At 45.4% G+C, this 14,243-nt stretch overlaps 1 protein-coding gene across 2 annotated transcripts in view; it reads left to right on the top strand.

Moving 5' to 3' along the window:
* lamb2 (laminin, beta 2 (laminin S)) overlaps positions 1-14,243 on the top strand; it is a 164,703-nt gene that overhangs the window by 47,926 nt on the left and 102,534 nt on the right. For both annotated transcript variants that reach the window (XM_060835292.1, XM_060835293.1), the window contains 5 exons: positions 246-448; positions 1,897-2,017; positions 6,844-7,032; positions 11,209-11,388; positions 12,933-13,045. In XM_060835292.1, coding sequence (XP_060691275.1) covers positions 246-448; positions 1,897-2,017; positions 6,844-7,032; positions 11,209-11,388; positions 12,933-13,045 — 806 coding nt within the window. The remainder of the gene's footprint in view (positions 1-245; positions 449-1,896; positions 2,018-6,843; positions 7,033-11,208; positions 11,389-12,932; positions 13,046-14,243) is intronic.

Raw genomic sequence — 14,243 nt, 5'->3', positions numbered from 1 at the left:
CTCTGTTCCTCTGACCTTCTTGGTTGTATTTCAATTCCAGAAAGTCTAAATTGAAGTTACTGGTTTCAGGGTTTAATTCATTAAAGATGGGGCTTCATTTGTTGAAACTCACTCACTCAGAAGTAAATATGGTACAGAATTTAAGGAGGTCATTCAGCCCTTCCTGCCCATGCTGGTTCCTCTGTCAAACTTCCTGCCGTTGAATTGTTTGGATTTCTCAATGCTTTATTCTTGCTTTCTTGAAGATTTATTGAAGATCACCAACCTGCGTGTGAATTTCACCAAGTTACACACCCTGGGAGACAATCTGCTCGATTCACGGCATGAGATTAAAGAAAAATACTACTACGCTGTGTATGAATTGGTGGTGCGGGGAAACTGCTTCTGCTATGGTCACGCCAGTGAATGTGCCCCCATTGAAGGAATTCGAGGAGATATCGAAGGAATGGTACAGTAATCCCTTCTTGAGTATCGATCTGAGATCCATAATAGACCGATTGAGCCAACAACACCAACTCGGGTCAGACATGGGGAATGAGCAATAGGGTGAAGTACCAGAGGGTCAGTGTGCACCCATCAAGGGTCAGATTGGAGGCAGGGAGGTTAACAGCAGAGGCCAGCAGGTTCCAACATACAATGACATACTTTTTTTATTTAGAGCTTTAATTGGAACAAAACATCACTCAACACTTCTTAGGAGCAGTTCTGAGAGCAAATTTTACACTGAGCTACTGGTGCATAGACATCCCAAATACATTGAAAAATGCCAAGAGGGGAAGAAATAAAAACAGAAAACAAAGTCATACTTGGAAATGAATGTACTGGGTATACCAGAGCTCTGTTAGGAAGTTTTACACAATGGGTCCGATCAGAATGTCTCATTTGCAAGTTTGACTGGGTTTGCTTTCTGAAGGGACTTACATGTTAGAATTACAGAGACACAAAGCAGAGAGTACTGCTGCAGTATCATCCAGACCCTGGCCCATTGTGGGAGCTATCATAGCCATATACAATCAAGAGTGGCATCTCAGGTGCAGAATGCCACACCAAGCTCCCTTTTGTCAGAAAGATAAAAGGTTTGAGAGCTACAACAGTCAGTTTTGCAGGAATGGGTTCAGTTCCAGAGCAAGGATCCCCTCTAAGAATAACATGTGATAACGGTACCCAATTCACTTCTGGAGAATTTAAGGGATTCATTGAATAGTTTGGGTTCAGCATCATGATCACATCTCCATGTTACCCTCAGGGATATGGGTTTGCAGACAGCCACATCCAGATGGTGGAGAGAACCTTCACACAATATTGAGGGATAGAAGATGATTGAAACCTTGCCTTATTGTCACATCTGAACATCAAAGCAGTACCATGAATAATATTTTTCAGTGTAAAGAAAACAAATCATTCAGGGGTTTACTTTCTTTTTAACTCAATTATTAACTTTCAGTATAGAAAGTTAATGTTTAGAACAATTATATACAGCCAGAGAAACTATCTATAAAAGAAGAGAGATGTTATATTTTTGCATTCACTGTAAACAGCGAGCAACTGATTGTTTTGTGAATGTTGAACTTACTAGCCCATTGCAGTCCTGTACTGAACGGCAATGTCTCAGTCTGTCAGTCCACCTGCCTCATGGAGAGTGAGGCACTTTTGATGAAGCTCCAGTATTTTGAGAATAAAGTGGGAATGTTTCTCAGTTACAGGAAGTAGGAGATATAACATTGTTTTGGAATAATCTGATTTAATATGGAACATATTTCCAGATCAGGTGGGTGTGCTATAAGATTAAAGGAGACAGAAAGAATGGCTGGCCCTTTCCACATGCAGGTAATGTCTGGTACACCTACCAAATGACCTGTTTTGTTGGTTTGTTGACTGTTTCCCATTGTGTGGCAGGTTCATGGCAGGTGTATGTGCAATCACCATACGAATGGGTTAAATTGTGAGAGGTGTGATGACTTCTATAACGAGTTGCCTTGGAGACCAGCCAAGGGACGGCATACCAATGCTTGTAAACGTAAGTGTCAGCAGCAATTTCCAACGTTGGAATTGATGAGAAAATGCATGGGTCACTGCAGTGTGTATTGTCATATGGAGATATAGACGAACACAGTCTCCGATTCAGTTGAAGACTAGACATTAACTAATCACATATAGTAGAATGAAATTTTAAAGTCGAGACATAATGTTACAGTTGGGCAGAACTTTGGTTACATCCTGCTTGCACTACAGTGGACATCTTCTGGTATCCATTTTAGACAAAGGATATAGAGGCATTGAAAAATATGCTAAACAAAGTCACCAAGATGGTATTGATATTGAGAGGTTATAGCCATCAGGAAAGATTGAAGGCACTCTTTTCTCTAGAATTGAGAGACCAACATAAGTTCTGTCCTGAAGAATTCATACTGGCCCTGAAAACGGTTTCTCTCTCTGCATAGACGCTGCCGAATCTCTCCAGCATTCTCTCTGTTTTTGTTTCAAACATACACCATCCGCAGTATTTCCCAACATGGGTGACTTGTTGAAGGATTTTACGCTGATTGGGGGGAGGGGGGGGTTAATTGGTCTGGTGTTAAGAAAATATTTCCACTTTTCGGGAAGGTAAAATTCAGGAGTGGTAAACATAAGTTGGCGATGAGGGGCAATTCAGGAGAAACTTCTACACCCAGAAATTGGTGAGAATGCGGAACTCACAGTGAGTCAGGCAGCATCTATGGAGAGACAGCAAGCTGAAGTAATCAGCTCTGATGAAGAGTCACCTGGACTCAAAACATTAGCCTGCTTCCTGTCTGTGGATAGCGGTGAAAATGAGGACTGCAGATACTGGAGATCAGAGTCAAGATGAGAGTGGTGCTGGAAGAGCACAGCAGGTCAGGCAGCATCCAAGGAGCAGGAAAATCAACGTTTCAGGCAAAAGCCCTTCATCAGGAATGAGCTCATTCCTGATGAAGGGCTTTTGCCCAAAACGTTGATTTTCCTGCTCCTTGGATGCTGCCAGACCTGCTGTGCTCTTCCAGCACCACTCTCATCTTGACTCTGTCCATGGGTGCTGCCTGACTCATGGGGATCTCCAGCACTCCTTGTTTTCAGTTCAGATTCCAGCTTCTGCAGTAGTTTGCTCCTAGAATGTGGAACTCTATGGTTGAGGTAAATAGTATGGATGCATTTAAAAGATAAGTACATCAGAGAGAAAGGGATGAAAAGTTAGGGTAAAATTATATAAAGTGGGAGGAGTCAACACTGGCATGAGGTAATTGGGTCAAAGGGCCTGTTTCTGTAAACTCAATGTCAGCTGATCTAGGATGAGTCTGAGGTAGCTAACCTCAGCCTGTCTGTTACAGTTTTTGATTGGTTGATTGATTTATTGTCACATGTACTGAAGTGCAGTGCAAAAACTTTGTTTATGAACTACACAGGCAGATCATAGTAAGCAAGGATGTACAGATCAGAGAGACTTAGACAGAGACAAACAGGTTCCATTGCCCCGGGTGTGCCCGAGGAGAGATCAACGTTAGCAAGATCAGCATCATTTGAGGCTCGAGAATCCATCCATCAGTCTAATACCGGCCGGGAAGACGCTGTTTCTGAACCTGCTGGTGGGTGTGTTCAAGCTTCTGTATCTCCTGCCTGATGGAAGGGGTTGTAGGAGATCAATACCGGGGTGGGAGGGGTCTTTGATAATGTTGGCAGCTTTTCCAACGGCGAGCCATGTAAATGGAGTCCCGTGGGTGGAAGGTTGGCTTCTGTGATGGTCTGGGCTGTGCTCACCACCTTCTGTCATTACCAATGGTCCTGGGCAGAGCAGTTGCCATTACCAGGCCCTTATCCCACCCGGACAGTGTGCTCTCAATGGTGCATCTGTCAGCCTCAGTGTCCTGAGTTTATACATGGACCCAGTATTAGTGCAGATTCCCACTGGAAAGTCTGGAGACTGGGAGAGGACTGGATCAGACTTGGCACTGATATCTCTCCTTACTTCAATGAACCAAATTGGTCTTGGAGAGACTAACCTCTTAACTGACACATCAGAGAGATAATTGATTCAAATGGTAACCATGTAATTTCTAGAGAAGGAGATGAAATGAGAGGGTGAGGAAGTGGAATTGCTGGATAGGCCCTTTATCAGAGGTGGAGCTGAGTCTGTGAACATCATTTTCCTTTGTAATTGAAGCTGTCATACCACGTGGTTGTTGTCCCTGTGTGTGAACTTTCTGTGATTCTTGTACAAGGACACCGAGGGTTTCCTGAATGCAACACATCCAAGTCTTTAACCATTTAAAAACATTCTACATTTGCATTTTTCCTTTCAAAGTAGGTAACTTCACATCTCCTCAGATTATATTCCATCTGTTATACTCTTTCCCACTTTCCCAACCTGTCTCTATCCCTCTGCGCCTCTTCACAATGTATTTTCCCAGCAAACTTTATATTATCAGATACATGACTCAGTTACATTACACTTGTCTCCTCCCCCAGGTCATTAATACTGGGCGCAAGTACTGACCCTTGTGATGAACTGTGGGGTGTCAACCTGAAAATGACCTAATGTGGAAGCATTGGAAAAGGTGCAGAGGAGATTTACCAGGATGTTGCCTGGTCTGGAGGGAAGGTCTTATGAGGAAAGGCTGAGGGATTTGGGTCTGTTCTCATTGGAAAGAAGAAGGCTAAGGGGGGATTTGATAGAGACATACAAGATGATCAGAGGATTAGATAGGGTAGACAGTGAGAGTCTTTTTCCTAGGATGATGACGTCAGCTTGTACTAGGGGACACAGCTACAAATTGAGGGGTGATAGATTTAAGACAGATGTCAGAGGCAGGTTCTTTACTCAGAGAGTGGTAAGGGCGTGGAATGCCCTGCCTGCTAATGTGGTTAACTCAGTCACGTTAGGGAGGTTTAGGCAATCCTTGGATAAGCACATGGATGATGATGGGATAGTGTAGGGGGACGAGCTGAGAATAGTTCACAGGTCAGCGCAACATCGAGGGCCGAAGGGCCTGTTCTGTGCTGTATTGTTCTATGTTCTAGTTCTTACTTTCTGTTTTACATTTGTAATCCTTGCTTGTATTTTATTCATTGGTTAAACATTGTTTAGTAATGTTTTGTGTGGTTCCTGAAGGAATTGTTTCTAAAAGTGACCTAAATATCCACAAATCTCTTTCTAGTATGGAATCACGGCACTCTGGTAGATAAAATATGGAAAGACAGAGTAAAACAAAGGGTGCAGCTCTGATGGGGATGTAGGAGGAGAGCAACCTGGAGGTGTATATAGATATGTCATTGAAGGTATCAGGAAATGTGGAAAGAGTATACGTTATTCTATAATGAACAGGAAGTGCTTGAGAAACTCAGCAGGTCTGGCAACATCTGTGGAAAGAAAGCGCAGTTAATGCTTTGAGAACAGTGACCCTTTGTCAGAATGGATAATAGCTCGGAAAAGCTGGGGAGGTTGTTAGGGGTGAGAGCAGACAGGCAGAGATGGGGCTGAGTTTCTCCAGCAGTTTCTGTTTTTATTTCAGATTTCCAGCGTCCACAGTTCTTTGCATTGATCTTTAATAGTGGCTTTGGCTAGAAGAGCAAGGAGGTTATTCTGAACTTGTACAAAAATCATTAGTTTTTCCTCAGCTGGAGTATTGTGTTCAGTTCTGGGTAACACACTTTCAGAAGGATGTGAAAGCATTTGAGGAAACAGAAAAGATTAGTAAGAATTGTTCCAGGGATGGGGCATTTCCGTTAGGAAGAGAGGTTAGAGAAAGTGGGACTGGAGAAAGTTTGAAAGGAGATTTGCTGGAAGGGTTCAAAATCATAAGGGGTCTGTAGAGTTGACAGGGAGACATTGTTCCCACTTGTGAAAGAATCAAGAATAAGAGGGGACTGTTCTCAAAAGAAGCAAAGGTAACATGAGGGAAAGTGTTTTTCACAAACCGGGTAACTTTTACTGAGAGTGATGATGGCTGGTTTAATCAAAACATTTCACAGAGAATTAGATTGGTCAAGAGGCTGGGGAAATGGAATTTGGTGAATTGCTAATTGGAAGAATTGGTGAAAACATAACGGATTGAATGGTGTCCCTCTGCACTGTAACAATTCTGGGAGACAGTTTCCTGATGAAGGACTCAGGCACGAAAGGTCGATTCTCCTGTACCTCAGATGCTGCCTGACCTGCTGTGCTTTTCCACCACCACACTCTCAACTCTATAACAATTCTGTCATTTCCCACACAGGCATTTGCTGGCTACCCCATTAATTCCTTCACAAACAATATCTCAAAACCCCAAACACTGAACAGCGGTTTTAAAATAGTGTGGTTTTAAAATTTGATTTTTTAAAAAAATTATTATATGTCTGGAGATGACAGGGCAACCCTTTACATACATAACACTGGCAAACAACTTCAGAGTCTCAGCCTTGGAAGCTGCACACCCCGATTAATCTTTTCCAGTGCAGTCTCTAACATTTTGCCAAGCTGTTAGGAGTTCATGTGAGTGAAACAAATTCAAGACTGACACTCCCACTGCAACCATAGCATTTTCACTGATTCCTCTCCCTCTCTAACTTTTATTCAGACTGGGCCAGTGGTAGGGGAATGTGGTAAGTAAAGAGTGGGTGGTTTGGAGTGGGGCTGAGTTAAAATCAGGAGCACTCCGTATGATTAAGGAGGTGAAATGTCTTCTTACTGCATTTCATTAAAGAAAGCCTGCCTTAAGTAAAGAATAGATTTTGTTTTAGCAAAATGTGTACATGCCTCAAATGAGCACAGAATATGAGAGATATGATGAGGTGCTGTATAGATCTGGACTGGGACTTGCTGATCTTTATGTAACTCCTTCTCTTTGGCAGGGTGTAACTGTAACAATCACTCTGGGAGGTGTCACTTCGACATGGCAATGTACTTATCCACAGGGAACGTGAGTGGAGGTGTGTGTGATGATTGTCACCATAACACGATGGGCAAGAACTGCGAGATGTGTAAACCGTTTTATTACCAGGACCCATCCAGAGACATCCGGGACCCCAGAGTCTGTGTTCGTGAGTATTGAATGGGTTTCATTGTGGAGAACCTGCATTAGTCGGAAAGTTCACAAGGATCTATTGATCATTTCAATTTTAGCTTAAGTAGGATTTACTGCTGGTCATTGATAATGAGTGTCTAAGGGTTAGAGTTAGTGTGATCCATCCAATGACCCAGATTTTAACACCTAAACTTCAATTTGTCTGATTTGAGAAATGGCGGGAGATGGTACAGTTAAAGGCAAGTGGGGACCATAGAAAATGGTCTCTGGTGGCCAAAGTGACAAGGGTGGGAAGGGAGGTTCATGCCAGAACCGTCTTACTTGAGCCTTTTCTGGCCTCATCCTGTTTACTGCCATCCATACTGATGGACCATAGTTACCCGGTGATTCAAGTTGTTTGTGTGCCTGAATGACATCATTGGAGCATAATCTTATCATTGTAATCCATCCTCCTCCTCCTCTCTGTTCAAAGGCAAAAATGTATTCTGATGAAATCATTTTGAACAGAGTAGGAAAAGTTTAGCAATGGTATGGAATGTTCTCCAATTAGGTGGTTAAAAAACAAATTGTTGCATTGGACGTAGGGATCACTGGATGGGCCGGTATTTATTGCCCCATCCCTGGTTGCCCCTTGAGAAGGTAGGGGGAGCTGCCTTCTTGAACCGCTGCAGTCCATGTGCTATAAGGCAGGGATCTCCAATGGAACGGCGATATATTTCCAAGTCAGGATAGTGAGTGGCTCAGAGGGGAACTTGCGGGGGCGGGGTGGGGGGTATTCCTATGTATCTGCTGCCCTTGTCCTTCTAGATGGAAGGGGTCATGGGATTGGAAGGTGCTGTCTAAGGAGCTTTGGCAAATTTCTATAGTACATTTTGCAGCTAGTATACACTGCTGCTACTGAGTATTGGTGGTGTTGGGAATGAATGCTTATGGATGTGGTGCCAATGAAATGAGCTGCTTTGTCCTGGATGGTGTCAAATGATTTGTGTTGTTGAGAGCTGCCCCTGTCCAGGCAAGTGGGGAGGAATCCATCACACTCTTGACTTATGCTTTTTAGATGGTGAACAGGCTTTTGGGAATCAGGAGGTGAGTTATTCACTGCAATATTCCAGCCTCTGACCTGTTCTTATAGCTACTATTTAGTGAGGGATTCAGTGTTGACAGTCCCATTGAATGTTAAAGGTGCTATGGTTAGATTCTCTGTTGTTGGAAATCCCTGCACTTGTGTGGCACAAATGTTCCTTGCCAGTTTTCAGCCCATAACTAGACATGGCCCAGGTCTTGCTGCATTTTGTCAAGGCCTGCTTCAGCATTTGAGAGGTTGCAAATAGTGCTCCACATTATGCAGTCATCAGCAAAAATCCCCATTTCTGACCTTATGATGGAGGGAAGGTCATTGATGAAGCAGATGAAGATGACACTACTCTGAGGAACTCCTAGAGATTTCAATGCAGTGAGAATGTAGGGAGGGAAAGTAATAAAATAAGATGAGGTCCCCACTCAATCAAGTAAATATTAATAAGCTTTACTAAACATTATTTGTGAGGTATTGTGAGAGAGAACATCTTCTGGAAACAGCTAGACTCAGGATCCAACTCTGTGTCATCTTGATAGAGCTTCTTTCATGCATGCTCAACAGCTAATCTCAGAATAAAGGTGAAAATAACCCTTTACTCCACCCAGAATAAGATGGAGATTAGAAACCAAGGGGAACAATGGAAGAAAATTGAAGAGATATTAAACATAGTTGTCCTCATCCAAACTGAGATGGGCCATGAATGACAGCAAAAGGAATTTATTTTTCCCTTGTGGTAGCCGCTCAGTCATGCAGCTGGCTGGATGACACTGCTTGTTGGGGATAGAGTGAAACTTGTCCAAAGTGAAGTTGGCTGATCCCTTGCTGATGAGCTGTACAAAAATGAGTCAATGGAAAGTACATCTTTGGCCTGTCCAATCTTCACAGCTGCGAGTATAATCCTCCGATAATCAGGAAGAAAAACAATTTTTGATGAGTGCATCTTTGGCCATTACGCCATCCCCAGTTACCAGCCAGCCCAGAGTGGCCGAAGGGCTCCGAAGTATTGTGAACCTGGTTCACTTTTTACTCTTAACCTTCTGAAGTCACTCAGTGGGCTGCTCAGTTTGTGTCCAAGCCACTGTCCATGTTGAAGGGAACTAAGGGCTGGGTAATATAGAACATAGAACATAGAAAAATACAGCGCAGTACAGGCCCTTCGGCCCTCGATGTTGCACCGACCGAAGCCCACCTAACCTACACTAGCCCAATAACCTCCATATGCTTATCCAATGCCCGCTTAAATGACCATAAAGAGGGAGAGTTCACCACTGCTACTGGCAGGGCATTCCATGAACTCACAACACACTGAGTAAAGAATCTACCGCTAACATCTGTCCTATACCAACCCCCCCTTAATTTAAAGCTGTGTCCCCTAGTAACAGCTGACTCCATTAGCGGAAAAAGGTTCTCACTGTCAACCCTATCTAAACCCCTAATCATCTTGTACACCTCTATCAAATCTCCCCTAAACCTTCTTTTCTCCAATGAGAACAGCCCCAAGTGCCTCAGCCTTTCCTCATACGATCTTCCTACCATGCCAGGCAACATCCTGGTAAACCTCCTCTGCACTCGTTCCAATGCCTCCACATCCTTCCTATAGTATGGCGACCAAAACTGCACACAATACTCCAGATGAGGCCGCACCAGAGTCTTATACAACTGCAACATGACCTCAGGACTCCGGAACTCAATTCCTCTACCAATAAAGCCCAGTACACCATATGCCTTCTTCACAGCACTATTTACCTGGGTGGCAACTTTCAGAGATCTGTGTACATGGACACCAAGATCCCTCTGCTCATCCACACTACCAAATAGCCTACCATTAGCCCAGTAATCCATCTTCTTGTTACTCCTACCAAAGTGAATGACTTCACATTTAGCTACATTGAACTCCATTTGCCACCTTTCTGCCCAGCTCTGCAACTTATCTATATCCCGCTGTAACCTGCCACATCCTTCCTCACTGTCCACAACTCCACCGACTTTCGTATCATCCGCAAACTTGCTCACCCAGCCTTCAAGCCCCTCCTCCAGGTTATTTATAAAAATGACAAACAGCAATGGTCCCAAAACAGATCCTTGTGGAACACCGCTAGTAACTGCACTCCAAGATGAACCTATTCCATCAACTACTACCCTCTGTCTCCTTCCAGCCAGCCAATTCCTAATCCAAATCTCTAATGCACCCTCAATGCCATACCTCTATAATTTTTGCAGTAGCCTACCATGGGGTACCTTATCGAACGCCTTGCTAAAATCCATATACACCACATCTACTGCTTTACCCTCGTCCACTTCCTTGGTCACCTTCTCAAAGAACGCAATAAGGTTTGTGAGGCACGACCTGCCCTTCACAAAACCATGCTGACTATCCTTGATCACATTATTCCTATCCAGATGTTCATAAATCCTATCCCTTACAATTCTCTCTAAGACTTTGCCCACAACAGAAGTGAGACTCACTGGCCTATAGTTACTAGGGCTATCCCTACTCCCCTTCTTGAACAAGGGGACCACATTCGCTATCCTCCAGTCCTCTGGCACTATTCCCGTAGACAATCAAGGCCAATGGCTCCGCTATCTCCTCCCTAGCTTCCCAGAGGATCCTAGGATAAATGCCATCAGGCCCAGGGGACTTATCTTTTTTTTTCCATCCTTTCCAGTATTCCCCAGACCTCTTCCCTACATACCTCAAAGCCATCCATTCTAATCACTTGTGACTCAATATTCACATCAGCAACAATGTCCTGTTCCTGAGTGAATACTGACGAAAAGTATTGATTTAGTGGATAACATTGGCCTTCCTCACAACGTCTACAGCCAAGAATAAACAGAAAATGTACACTGAGCAAGCAGCATCGATTCGAGGAGGTGAGCATTAGTGCTAGCACAGGAGAGGGATCTAACCATTGCCCGTCAAGGTGTTGACCTGTTGTTTTTCTCATAAGTGTTGTGGTTTTCCAGTGTTTCCTCAGGGAATGTGAGAGCAGGAAGGCCAATGTTTTTATTCTCCTTTTCCTGCTGACTTTACTTTTCCCCAAGTATTTGAAAACCTGACAGGTTCAGTTTTGAAACGAGGAGAGCCATGCTAATGGTGACTTTGCCCTGCAGCGTGTGACTGTGACCCTGACGGCTCCCTGAATGGTGGAATCTGTGACAGTCGGGATGATCCGAACCTGGGAATGATCGCTGGGCAGTGTCGGTGTAAGGAGCATGTGGAAGGGTCTCGATGTGACAAATGTAAAGCTGGCTACTTTGGGCTGAGCACAGAAAACCCACAGGGCTGTCAACGTGAGTCCTTTCAATCTACTTTCCTGGGTTCCTGAGGCAGGCCACCTGTTCAAGATACTTTCTGATCAACCCCTTCTGAGATGTTCTGACATATCTCTGGAGCAGGTGGGATCTGAACCTGGGCCTCCTGGCCCGGAGGGAGTGACATTATAACTGTGTCAAAAGTGTCCTAGATCATCTGTTCAATCATCACTGATTCTGATGTAATACATTTCCTGACCTCCGTACAGATTTCAAGTAAACAGCTGCATTTCTATGGCACTTTTCACATTCCCACCACAACACACTTTGCCACCAATTAAATATTTTTTGAAGCATAATCACTGATGGAATATTGAGAACATGGCAATAATTTCTACACAACAATGAGATAAATAGCTAAGTTACCTGGTTGGATGGTAGCATTGCCTGGCAGATCTCAATACTGGCTTTCTCTCGTTTACCATTTACAAAGTGTCCTGAATAACAATATGCTAAATAAAAATCATTTCCCCAGAAGGCAGCATGTAGACGGGTGAGTTCCTCACCTGTAATGTTTGTATCAATACCCTAATGGCTAGGTTGAACCTAGCTGGCCTAGAACTCTTCATACCAATGTATTACTCTCACTAACTTCTAATAATTTAATGATTCATTTTACTTTGTTCTCTGTTGCCACTTCCGTACATGACCCTCCTGCTCACCATGTCCCACTATCGCCTGCTCATTGCCTCCACTCACCACTCCTTTCTGTCTTCCTCCCTCCCACTTGTCATACCTCTCCCTCTTGTGAGGGGGTGGGGATGGGTAAAGGGTGGGGTTGGGGGTGGAGGTGGGTGAGAGGGTGGGGATGGGTGGAGGTGGGTGAGAGGGTGGGGATGGGTGAGGGGGTGGGGTTGGATCAGGGAGTGGAGTTGGTGGTGGAGGTGGGTGAGGGGGTGGGGATGGATGGGGTTGGGGTGGGGTGGGGGGTGGGGATGGGTGAGGGGTTGGGGTTGGGGTGGAGGTGGGTGAGGGGGTGGGGATGGGTGAGGGGGTGGTATTGGGGTGGAGGTGGGTGAGGGGGTAGGGATGGATGAGGGAGTGGGATTGGGGTGGAGCTGGGTGAGGGGGTGGGGATGGGTGAGGGGATGGGGTTGGGGTGGAGCTGGGTGAGGGGGTGGGGATGGGTGGAGGTGGGTGAGGGGGTAGGGATGGATGAGGGAGTGGGATTGGGGTGGAGCTGGGTGAGGGGGTGGGGATGGGTGAGGGGATGGGGTTGGGTGGAGGTGGGTAAGGGGGTGGTGATGGCTGAGGGGGTGGGTGAGGGGGTGGAGGTGGGTGAGGGGGTGGGGTTGGGTAATTGTGACCAATTCCCCCACTGCCTTATATGGGTTATGGAAGCCCATTATATTCAACCCCAACTTACCGTCCCCTGAAGAATCAAACCCTCCCACCCAGTCGGGTGGGCTACAGATGGTATTCACATTATGATTAATCAGATCACCCTGATTCCTGAGAGAGGGGGGGGGGGGGGTGGTGATACAGCTCCAAGGTCACAGTGACGGTGTCTTTGTCTCCTGCAGCTTGTTGGTGTGATCCCTTTGGGACGGTAGCAGGCAGTCTGCCCTGTGACCCCGTGAGTGGAGACTGTTTCTGTAAGAGGCTGGTGACCGGGCGCAGCTGTAACCAGTGCCTGGTGAGTCCACCGTATTCAGCCCCCACTGTGCATCCTCCAGCATCCCCGAGATCAGTCTCCAGCAAGTCGCATCATAGCAGGAGTGTGAACTTTTTCAGAAGTCAGTGACGCACCAGACCAAATATTCCCAAAATCCCAATAAGAATCCCCACTCCAATCTTGGGCTGTGTGTTCCAATTGGCCTCAGGTGAAAATAGCACTCAGCTCTGATAAACAAGAATGACTTTTGAGAATAGACTGTGATGGCTCCACAGTCAGACACACGTGAACAATGACAGACTGGGCAAGATAGTGAGAAGATGGCACTGGACAAATCCTGCTCTAACTGGGTGTCAGTGCCCTCAAAGATTAACATGGAGTTACACTTATTAGCATTAAAGTGGATTTCAAACTGATGTTGGGAAGCTGTTATTTCTTGACATTACATCACAAAGGAGTAATGGGCAGGAGAAGGCCATTCAGCCCATTCTTGCCTGCTTCACCTTTTAATAAGATCATGGCTGATCTGGTTCTGGTCTTAATTCCAGTTTCCTGCTACCCACCCATGACCCTTGATTCCCTCGGTGATCACCAATCTGTCTGACTCACCGCCGAATGTGTGTTAAGTGATCCATCCCACACTGCTGTCTGGGGGAAAAGAATTCCACAGACTCACAACTGTCCGAAAGAAACAAATTCTCCCCTGCTCCTTTCAGCCTTGGTGATCAGGCTGAACAGTATTGCTGCAGTTGTCCCCCTTGCATCTGAATCAGCAGCTGGAGTTAAACTGTCCAATCCCCATCAATTTGGTTAACGCAGCACAACCCATGGCCTGCCCTGGGCCTGTGTGCCCAGTGTGAGCCAGTGAGATACTGTTCCGATCAGCACAGCCCATGGCCTGCCCTGGGCCTGTGTGCCCAGTGTGAGCCAGTGAGATACTGTTCTGATCAGCACAGCCCATGGCCTGCCCTGGGCCTGTGTGCCCAGTGTGAGCCAGTGAGATACTGTTCTGATCAGCACAGCCCATGGCCTGCCCTGGGCCTGTGTGCCCAGTGTGAGCCAGTGAGATACTATTCTGAGCAGCACAGCAGGAGCCTGCTTTGGAGTTACCTGTCCGTTTCTCAATCCTTCCTACTCCCAGCTGATAATCTGAATCATTCCCGAAAATACAATGGAACAGCAATTCCTGAGATGTGTAGGAGCTGGCTCCACATCCTAT

The sequence above is a fragment of the Hemiscyllium ocellatum genome, chromosome 14, assembly GCF_020745735.1.
Source record: "Hemiscyllium ocellatum isolate sHemOce1 chromosome 14, sHemOce1.pat.X.cur, whole genome shotgun sequence".
Classification (NCBI taxonomy): Eukaryota; Metazoa; Chordata; class Chondrichthyes; order Orectolobiformes; family Hemiscylliidae; genus Hemiscyllium; species Hemiscyllium ocellatum.
The sequence above is the reverse complement of the archived record's forward strand: the minus strand, read 5'-3'. Positions and strand labels throughout refer to the sequence as shown.